The following is an 11,204-nucleotide window of genomic DNA, read 5'->3' on the forward strand; positions in this document are numbered from 1 at the left end:
AATAGTCATATTACAAATAAAAAAAATTTGGCCCAATTTTCAAACGAGTTTCTAAAGCAAAGCAATGTGCRTTTTTTCCTCCGATAAGAACATGCCCAGTAAAATCAGTACGTTTTGTAGATGACTTCGATGACTGATTTCTACTCTGTAAGCCTAATTTTAGTTATTTTCGACTCTGAAAACCTCACCCACAATGTTACCTATCATATCAGGCTGTTGCATGTAAGATAAATACTGAAAACCAGCCTTTTTACAGGTCTACTGAACATCTGGCAGTCTGCTCTAACGACCAGAATTTATGCAACACAAGCTCTGGGACGCACGCAGCGCTCCTGCCTCAGACCCGAAAAGCACGCCCTTGCACAAGAAGTCTGCAGGCTGGAGTCACATTCTCCGACCGTATTAGGTAGGAAATTCCCGGTAGTGCAGCAGAGGGCTGAAAACACTCCCCTGAAAAAGCATTAGGAGACCATTAGGATACAACAAGCAGTTTTTTCAGGTAGATGCAAACAAATGTTGACCATGCTCCGCACAGCCACAAGCAAGCTCTGCTCATGCATCAGACTGTAGGACACACAAAACTACGGTGGAAGCTACATAACCGTGCTAAATGTGCCGAACCCAAGGTAATAAACCCCTTCTCTCAGTCAAGCTTGTTAGTTCTGGCTTAGCAACACGTGAACTGCAACTCCTGAGCTGCCAGGGCAGAGCTGATGCCTCTCCAAGCGGCTCAGAGGGAGGGCAGAGCACGCTCGCGTCTGCTGGCAGAATCCCACACAGCCATATGCTTCGACATCGTGTCAGCTGGCACTCGGCAAGAGGGGGAAGCCCTTGCTGAAGGGCTGGTTATTACGTATAGTCCCATTCGTGTCCAAGGTAGTTCTCACGGATAGCGTGAGCAGTATTAGACCACATGGACCTAGACTTCGTAATGGTCATGACGCAAATGAACCGATAGTAAAAACAGAAACAAAGCCGGAGCAGTGCTACGAAAGGAATACACAAGTAGATGAACAAATGGAAACAGTGACTTTACTATAGGTTTTTACTTTGCAAAAGGTACTTTGGATAGTCATCAATAGTAACAATTATAAGAATATAAATGTTAAGAAAGAAATTATCTGAATAAATTACAAAGTCTTTTCTTTTTTCTTTTCCTTATTTTTTGTAAAGGGAGTTTGCCTATAAATACACAGGCAGATGAGCTGAGGAAGGACAGGCAGCATTAATTCTCCATCACTCTGGCAGCTGCAGCAGACCACTGACCATATTCTGAGATTTTATGTTTCTATTTTAGAGCCAACCAATATGCTGAGCTGTGTAAAACTAACGCTTTTACATTAGCATTAGGAATAAAATGGACAGCAACAAAATTTAGGAGCATGTTTGTCATTATTCTAATCTCCCAGGATGAAATTCAGCCAAGTGTCTGAAGGACTTACCCAAACATGCCACACGCTATCTCACAGTGGAGTGGGGAAGGGGCAGCACAGGCTGCACAACAGCGCGTACCGCCTGTGAGCCTCTATACTCTGAAAAAACCATCAGGGATGAGACTGCGCCAGACYTGCCAGAGGCTGATGGAAGATGAGGTCAGGGGAGCAGTGCCTCTGTGGATTTGGCCAAAAGCTTTCTCAGAAAGGACTATGAACAAGTCTTGGAAATTGCAGGGGAGTTTTTTGGTTTTTCTTTTTAAAAAAAAAAAAAAAAAGAAAAAAAAAGAACAAAACATATTTTTGTTGTGGTTGAATCTTTGCAAACACAAAGTGCCTACAGTCTGGATGGTTAGACTTGAAGAACAGCTAGCGTTTCAAATGCAGTTTCATGCACTGGAGCTCCCTGGCACTACGCCCATGAACGGCCCACCTGTGCACGCCAGCGGCCCCATTACGCCCCAGCTAGCTTCAGTCCACCCCGACCCTGAGTGCCACAGAAAGCGCACTGCGGAGCCAGTCAGCTCCGAAAGAAACACAGCTGCTAAAGGTGAGGATTTATTTGCTCAGGTATGGTGAAACTCTTCTGCTTCAAACTGAAGCTAACAAGCCTGGCTCAAACTACACCGCATGGACTTACTGACCCACTCAACTAGCTTTGGGATCTCTGCGTCACACTTTATCACCCAATAATCACGTGCTGCCATCCTGTCCGTTGCCTTGATTATGTGTTTCCTCAGATGCTTATGTTTTGTACAGGTCCAAAGGGTGAATTTCTATAAAACAGAATAAAAACGTCCATCCACAGAGAACGCAATGCAGGCGAGAAAGCTGAGGAGGAAACGAGCCTGAACGCGACTCACGTCACTACCAGCGAAACGCTGCCTGGTGCCTCAAACTAGGAGAAGAGGTTTTAACTCTGTGCAAGGAAACGGGTAAGCAGCATGTCTTTGGTGATGAATGCGATCTCCAGAAGCCTATTTCTTAGTGAACAGTTCTAAGCATAACGATACTCCTTTAACTTCTCTGTGCACAAAGCTTGATATGGGTGTATATTTGCACAAACTTTCACTGTTTTCTTTTCCTTAGAGGTAACTCTCAGGACTGATGCTCTGCTGAACATTATTACATCTACTCTGGGTACTTATGACCTGCTATAGCTGAGGGCAAGATATACTCTAATTTAACACTGTCTGACAGTATAAGCTTTACTGAAATTTTGTTTCTACAATATTATAATCATTACAATATCTGAGGATGCAAGTAACATACTGAACTAAAAATATAGTATTTGCTATGGTACTTGGAAGCCTTGGTGAACAAAATGCATATTCCAAATGTGCTGACTTTTTACTGAAAACATCTTCTTCCTCTTTTTCCAGGTTAATTCTTACCAAGCCATCCACTCTGTGATAGAAAATTTTCTATAGCTGCAACGAATGCTGTCTTAAAGTGTTTTATTTGAGGACAAATAACACATTTATATATTCACGTTCTATGATACTTACAACAGTCTAGACTACTAAATCCAAAAAAAAAAAAAAAAAAAAAAAAAAAAAAAAAAAAAAAAAAAAAAGAAAAAAAAAAAAAAAAAAAAAAAAAAAAAAAAAAAAAAAAAAACCCAAAAACACAGATCTATGCTGCCCATATACTATGTAAACCCATTACTGTTCTCTTCACTTGGAGAATGAACATTTCGCACTACCAGTGCACTGTCACTGTGAAAAAATACTCAAAGGTGATGCCTAGTAATTACATTCGTTTGCCCTCTCCATATTTTAAAATAACCCAATCTTAACCCAAAGTTTTCTAATAATGTTCCTGTAAGAATCCAGTATTTACTACTGTACTTCATATACACATTGTGCTTCTCTTACATTATACAGGGAAAACTGCCTCCCTGAATCTAATCCAGGCACTAAGAGTATTGCCAGCTTTGGCTAACTCCAGCTCAAACACTKTATGTTCTCTATGGGCACACATGTTTCTCAGAGCAGACCTCTATATTGCAAATAACACCATCAAGGGTCAGCTCTATGGGGCACCTCAGGGMTCTGCTTTGTCATTTGTGTTTTGCAACTTGGTTGTGAAAAGACTCTCTAAAGGCATAAACCTAAGGCTTTGGTTTGTCCCCTCTCTTCCCACGTGACTCTTCTAGACTATATTTTGATATTTTCAAGAGTGACAATGGAGATCAATTAACAGAGGCTTCTGAACTTAACGTATTTGTTCTTTCAGCTGCGAGGAAACTTCAGTAGTTAGCCTGGTCTTAACACTCTTAGCTTTAACTATCAGAGCAAAACAGTGATGACTAATGGAGATTGCTTAGGCATGAGGTGAAGCAGCATGATGCTTCATTTCACCTTCAAAGTAGCTTTTGTGCTGTCACATCAGCTTATATCAGCACCAAACGACTGCTGATTTGATCATAATTGCCCTAATTAGAAGTTAAATTAATACACTGCGTTGTTCAGTATCAATGCCACCTCAGCATCAAGGATGTGCATACAAAGCACTACTGAGCAATACAGGTTGAGCTAATCTAGAAGGTCACTGGCACAAAGAAACTCTTCCTGAACTCTCTTGTTCTGACGATATCACATAGTTAAGGTGACACTCAATTTCAACCTACAACCCAGGACAGGGACAAAGGGAAAACTTAAGGAACTCCACTGAGAAATACCCACCAGTTGTGTGCAAAACTTACATTTACTGTCAGTGAAAACCTCATCTGGTTCAGACTTATTTCCACCAAAGATTAAAAGCCATAAAAAACAAAACAAACAAACAAAAAAAACTGTATTTACAGAAAGGTGAAAATAGCCTAAAATGCTCAGAGAAATGCAGTGTGCAAAAAGTATACATTACGGCAGACGTAAACGGTTATCAAATGTAATATACTTCAGCATGTGCTGGAAATATAAATGTGGTCATTGAGTCTAACAATGGAAATAATCAGAAATAATCTCTTTTTGTTTCAGTTTCAATGAAACAGTAAAGCTACCTCAAAAGTTTGGACAATGTCAGAAGTTCCATGAGATGAGATCTTCATCTGGTATGAACTGCAAAACATCTCTCCGCTTTCAAAGTAACAATGACCAATTACTCTCCTTTATCGTCTCAAAAAACAGGAAACATGTTGTGTTTGGGGAGGCTTTTAGGTATCACATTATATGAATTAATGTAATACCATCACGTATTAGATGCATATTAAATGTCTTTCAATTTTCAGGGATATTTGAACATTCAATGGCTCCTGCACTCTTTCTAATCAATTCTTCTAAGCAACAAGTCCCGACCTCTGCCTGGAATCGCTACCTCTATTAGTCAGATTCCATCTAATGGCACTTATTTTATAAAGAACTAAGCAATAGTGGTAACAGTCAAATACAATCCTTTTTTATTATTCTGGTAGCTAACATCAGTGTTCTCTCTCAAGCACACACTGATATCAAAATTCTGTAAAATTTTTCTCCAAATACAGAACAGGGCTCTTTTCAAAAAGCTGAATAAAATAAATGCCTAACTGCACAGCTACCTACCACCAGTAATATGCAAGAGACTTCAAGATACTGTAAGTGGAAACAGTGCCAAGGTAGGGAACTGTTGGCCCTTTGCAGAGGTGCCAAGCAATCTGGAAAACAGCAAAAGGTATCATTTTCCATCACTGTCACATCCTCTGTATTGCAAAGTAAGTGTTATCATCTAGCCCATGTGCAGGCTGCTAACAATTTTAAACAAGAATCATCAAAATGAATGAACTCAGTATTATGACGGATCAGGCTGAAAAAGTAGACTACTGCAGTAGCTCAAAAGCAAGAAAATATAAAACACAAGACAGTCATTATTCAAACACTGGGTAAATCTGGTAAAATATAATTGTCCCTGGAGAGGGTGCGTATGYGTATCCAATTACATTTTCCTGTTGTCACAGTCCTACTTTTTTTTTTTAAACTGTCAGCTTTACGAGGGTCTTAATAAATGTAAGCTTACTAAATTAAAAAGTAACTGTACTACCTCAAAGAAAAAGAAGCAACTAGCAAAACACAGAAGAAAGAGGCTTTTCGGAGTCGCACCTTGCTTAGATTTACGGCCCATGGCAGTGTCCCCCGACAAGGTTATTCTAGAATAAAGTCTCCCCCTTGTGGATCTCTGACATTATAAAGGCTCCATCAGCTCCGTAGTATGATAAAGCACACAGTGCACTAAGCATTGCAGTGTGAAGTCTGTGCTCGCTCCTTTACAGGCGAGGACTTCATGGGGGCTAATAGCAACCTGTAACGAAACCACGGCACGCGGCTTGCTTCAGCTCGGTGGGTTCAGCCCACCTCAGGCAAGAGAAGCCGTTTTGCTCCAAGACRCCTTACGATTCAACGATCATTTGAAAGAGACTAAAACCCTCAAAATAATGTCACTCTTTTTCCCATTTCTACATTCCACAAAAGCTAGTTGCGAAGCTTGGATTAATGACCCCACAAACCATTCACAGCAAAAACGGCAACACTTTAACTACTTCGGTAGTAAGTCAAATTCCAGACTGTTTCTATCTGACAGAATTAGAGAGAGAGMTAAAACATGGCAAAGTATTTCACCATTTTAAGTGGAAAAAAGTTACTATCCTAGAAAAAACAGTTCTGTCCCAGAGTGAACACCTGGGTCTCAGAGATTATGAGAGCTATAGGACTATTTGCAGAATGATTCTTCCTCAAACACTTCATTAACTACACTGTTCTCTGATCCACATTAATTTAAAGGGATCACAAAGATTTCTTTGCATATGATAATTTATATTATTAAGAAATCGAGATTATTTAAGTTCTCACATTGGTTTCAATGCTCTCTTAAGGTGTTTAAATGTGGATCTAAACACATTTGTCTGCAAGACTGATTTTGATGTTACTGTGTTTTCTAAGAAATAAAATCTTTGATGGCTCGCAATACTATTCTATTACATACGTGATAAACTCATATTTCATTTGTAGTACCAACTGTTGAGTCAATACTGAATGAAAAATCTTTTAAGTATCCAGAGACATGGTCTCACCTCATTTCAGAATAGTAATATAATGGTTAAATATTTATTTCTTGTAAGGTTTGGAATAGCGCTAGGTTTCCTGCTTTCATTAATAACTTCCTATTTGTATGCGTAATTGCTTTAAAAATGTTAGCACTGTAATTCCTTGCTAGCACTGTGATAAATCAACAGAAAGTTTTATCTCCTTGCCTCCCTGCAGAAGAGCATAATTCTGCTTACCTCAACGCCAGTGACAAGTTCTCTCAAATTTCTGGATTACACTCAAAGAATTCATGAAAGATGTTAGTTTGACAGCCTGGGACTCTCGTCCTTCCTAACCACAGAGGAGATGCGACAGCGAAGCAGTGCCGGCTCTGCCCACGTGCCTCCGCACAAAGCAGCGGCTCCTGGAAGCAGGCGTGAGCTGCTCTTTCTCTGCTCCCCTTCAGTCCTTGACCTCTCAACAGCAACTATCAACAAACCATGTTTTCTGTGCCGATTGCSAGCTATAGACACCTGGGTACTGGGAACAAATAATACCATTCATTCATTTCAGGTGTCAGCTGACGATTTTTAACTGCTGTTGGCCTGGGACATGGTGAGGATAAATGGCAAGAACAACTCGCTGAAGCAAGTGCCTAATTTMCCCCCCCCCCCTTTTTTTAAACTATAGAGTTCAGTTCAACAAAAATGAAGTTTGCACTGCTAAACTCTGAAAGGCTGCTAAAGCTATGAACATTGATTCTCATCTCTSCTGCCTGATTCAGGGAAAAAATGAGGTTGCAAAAACTATAGAGGCGAAACACTAAGAAAACATCACAAATCTGACCAAATGTTGAGAGACTCTGGAACAAAGACTCTTCAACCCAGTGAAAAAATATTACATTCTCTCAGAGATTAGCTGCTTATCTTGATAGGATGGACAAGGAACTACAATTCTTACTGAATGCAAAATAAAAGGGGGAAAGTAATTGGTAATTACAATACTGCAAGCTATATTTTATAATCATTGATGCTTTAACCAAGTACCTTGATTTTCCAGCAAAAAGTCTCCATATATGATCAGCCAGCACTACTAAATGAGCTGCACTGCTATTAGCTATAGATGTACTGTGTGGTATTTCAATAATGTGGACAATAGTTAAGCTTCATTCTTGAAATGTCTATACAACATAACTTCTGTATGTGCCAGCATTCATATTTGTAACACTCATATTTGTAACTTTGCTTTAATAACTTTATCACTTATCATATAACTTCTAAATATATATATATACATATATATTTAGAAATTTTTTCTTACTCACATTAAACACATTAGAGTAGGAAGAGCACTAAAAACATTAAACTAGGTTTTCATATTAAGCCAAAGTATGGGATACAGAAGTATAAAACCTGTCTAAAGTTAAGAACACGYTTTAGCTCCAAGATCTGAGTTCAATATTTAGTCTACAGTTAACTGCCAATAGTGCATAAACGGATGGATTTTGCATAGTTTATTCAGCTTTACATATAAACCAAGATTTTTTTCTGGAAAATTAAGGAACCCGTGTAGTGAAAAATCTACCGTTAATTGTCATTTCACACTGCCACCTCCGGGMCATCAAAACAAGACACATCACTGCTGAAGTCATTTCCCCCCTTACCTTTCCAAGCCTGATGTGCTCATACAACAGGAGTTTTTCATCTCCTTCCTGAGCTCTCTGTCTCTTAAAATATCGTGTCCTCCTCACAGCTATACAATTTTATCTTGCTCTCCTCCTGCAGTTCTAATATTCTTTAAACTGCTCTCATTCCTTCATTTTCTCTCACTTTAGAGTGGACTTATGTGCTGCCATTCAAGCTGTCTCCCATACTGTCTCCAGTGTCACACCCGACACACACTTTCTCCAAAAGATCTTTATTTCCTAGTTCTCGCAACATCTCTTTTTCTCTCATCATCACTGATCCTGCACCCTTCACCTTCCAAAGCCTTGAGGCCTGCAATCTTTCATGTTCTCCAATTTTTATTCTGCAGGAAACCTACATATTCTGGGATTGTAAATCCATRCTAACTATATGGGTCTGTTAAATTACTAAAATAAATACACTATTAACCATCAAGTCTGAACTCTTTTCTCCTCCATTGTCTCCCTACAGTCTCCTCACTGGTTTGGGAGTACCACAGCGGCATAACTCCCTGCATGATCTCTCGTGCATTAAAACAAGACAAAGCTGGGAACGCAGCAGGGACTCGCATTATCTTTCTTTTAACCCACAGAAGTTACATGAAAAAGTTATTAAAGTTTCAGCAGATTATTACTGTGAGGCACGAGCTATGTGCAATGAAATTCAGAAATACACCATCTGTGGGGGTTGGRCCATAATAAAAAAATATTAAAAAGCTAGAGGAGCAGGTCTTTACAAAACACAGAGAGACATTAAAATCACCTTGGAAAATAACAAACAAGAAATACYGATTTTAAGTGTGTTCTGCTAATGAGGGGAGCTTTGGAGTCAGGAGAAACCATAGGAGGTTACCAGTGTCAGATGACTACTCACATAAAACCTGTAGATGCTTTCCCAGTTATCATTACTGCTCACAAAAATCATGTTCATATATATCTACATCTCATTACTACAGCCATGTCAAAGAAGGACAAAAGAACACCTCACACTGTAGCAATCCAAGTGGCCAAACTTGCCTTTTGTATAGCCAACAGCCATTAGCTTTGAAAAGTTCTAGGAGAACTGTGTAAGACAGCAAATAAAACCCACAAGGGATCATCATGAGCTATTTCTCTGTTAAGAGCACTAGAGATAGCTCTTGCATAGAAAGTAAAGCCAGAAGGAACAATAAAAACGACTGTATATCAAAGTCAGCAGTACCTCTAAACTCAGCCCAGAAACTTGTTTGACTACAGAGTATCCTTCAGAAAGATGCCAGTCTTGATGTGAAAGCACTAAGAAGTTGAAAATCATCACTTTGCCTCCTCCTTACCCTTCCCCCTCCTGCCATTTTTACCATTAAACCTGTGCATACAAAACATTATCCGGGGGGTTGGTAGAGAGGGGTCTTTGGAGCCTCCAGGTAAACACAAAAGAACCTGAACATCACCCAGGACAGAGGAACCTGCCTTCCGTGTAACTTGCTGGAGCTCAGGTAGCTCATCAGCAGGGATGTTCCCAAGTTGTCCACCTCAAATCACAGCCTGTCCTATGAGAGATAACCACATTTAGTCTGCCAGTCTCCAAAAAAGGGGGCATCACGGTCTGGCAATCCAGCCAGGTGATTTTGGGGCCAAGGAGAGGGACATCAGTTTGTTCACCATTAGAGAGGTGCCCCCACATTTCTGGAGTGGAGACTAGGGTTGACACCTTCTATTCCAGAAGGAGGTAAAAAGGTCATCTAGGAAGCAAACACAGCTCTTGGCTTGCTAAGACTAAACGAGCTAAGGGTAAACACCTGCCTACTGACCTTTCCCTTCCAGGTGCTGAAGCAACTTCTTTAACCCTGCCTGAATCTCACCACAAGCTCTCACCCAGCCTTGTAGGGTAAATCCAGCAATCACACCCGAAACAAAACGCTTCGCTCTCCATCCTTCACGGGGCAAGGCAGGAGGAAGCCGCCACCCCGCCGAGGCGGGATGGTGGCAGGGAGCGGGGGGGGTTCCTGCGAGGCACCCTCTGGGCGCGGGGGGCCGGGTCCCCCGCCCGGCGGCGGCTCACCTTGTGCTCCAGGACGCTGATGTAGCCCTCCAGGAGGCCGGTCCCGCCGGGGGGCGCCGGGCGCTGCTGGCCGCCTCCCGGCGCCCGGCTGGGCGCCGCCGCCACCTGCTGCTGCTGCTGCCGCCGCCGCGGCTCCGGGTGGCCGCCGATGCCGCCGTACATGAGCAACAAGCTGGTGCACATGGTGGTGAGCGCCAAGCACACGGCCAGCCCCTGGCGCTGCGGGGCAGAGAGAGGCGGCTCAGCGGGCGCCCCCGCCGCGGGCCCGCGCCGCTCCCCGCAAGTTTGACGCCGCGGCGGACGCGGCAAAGTGCGGCGGCCGGACGGGGAGCCCCCCTGCCCCGGGAGCCCCCCTGCCCCTCCGCCGGCGTCCCTGCGCTTCCCCCCGCCGCGCTCCTTCCTTCCCACCCTTCGTCCCTCGCTCGCACAGCCCGTGCGGGCGCTTCAGCGAGCGCCGGGGCCGGCGGCGCTGCCCTCCGCGGGCTCCCTCCAGCCCCGTTAGGCAGATCGGCTTGCTACGCGCTCCTCGAAACGCGCACACACGAACGCAACCATSCCCCGACCGTCAGCAACACGAATAAAAGAAAGCAGGTGGAAAGTTCGGCTCCCCGCGCCTCCGCGGCTCCGCCGCCGCCGCGCAAGCCCGAGGAGCCGGGGAGCCGGCCGCGGAGGGCCGGGGCCGGGGCCGCCCGCCCGGGGCAGCCGGCGCCGCGCCGCTCCTCCCGCCGCCGGAGCGGGATGGTCGCTGCCAGCAAAGCACTTACCATCAGCGTCTTCATCTTGTGCGGCTCCCGGCCGCCAGCCCTCCCGCTCCCCGCTAGGCTCTGCATGGCGGGGGCGCCGCAGACATGGCTCGGCCGGGGAAGCGCCGCCGCGCCAGAGATTAGGGGGGAATTACACCGGGCCGGACCCTCGGAGCCCGCCAGAGCCGGGTCCTCGGCTGCCCCGCCCGCCTCCGCCCCCGCGCCCGCCTCCTCCCGCCGGCGCAGCGGCGGCTCCGGGCAGGTGGAAGTTAACTTCTGCCGCCCCCTCGGCCGCGCTGCTCGGCG

General features: G+C 43.9%; 1 protein-coding gene across 1 annotated transcript in view; it reads right to left on the reverse strand.

Moving 5' to 3' along the window:
* ST6GALNAC5 (ST6 N-acetylgalactosaminide alpha-2,6-sialyltransferase 5) overlaps nt 1-11,055 on the reverse strand; it is a 69,961-nt gene extending 58,906 nt beyond the window's left edge. The window contains exons 1-2 of the mRNA XM_085298185.1: nt 10,920-11,055; nt 10,156-10,374 (exon numbers count right to left, since the gene is read on the reverse strand). Coding sequence (XP_085154311.1) covers nt 10,156-10,374; nt 10,920-10,985 — 285 coding nt within the window. The 5' untranslated portion in view covers nt 10,986-11,055. The remainder of the gene's footprint in view (nt 1-10,155; nt 10,375-10,919) is intronic.
* Between the last annotated feature and the right edge of the window lie 149 nt (nt 11,056-11,204).

The sequence above is a fragment of the Rhea americana genome, unplaced genomic scaffold (genome assembly GCF_003343005.1).
Source record: "Rhea americana isolate MKP2758 unplaced genomic scaffold, rheAme1 scaffold_136, whole genome shotgun sequence".
Lineage (NCBI taxonomy): Eukaryota > Metazoa > Chordata > Aves > Rheiformes > Rheidae > Rhea > Rhea americana.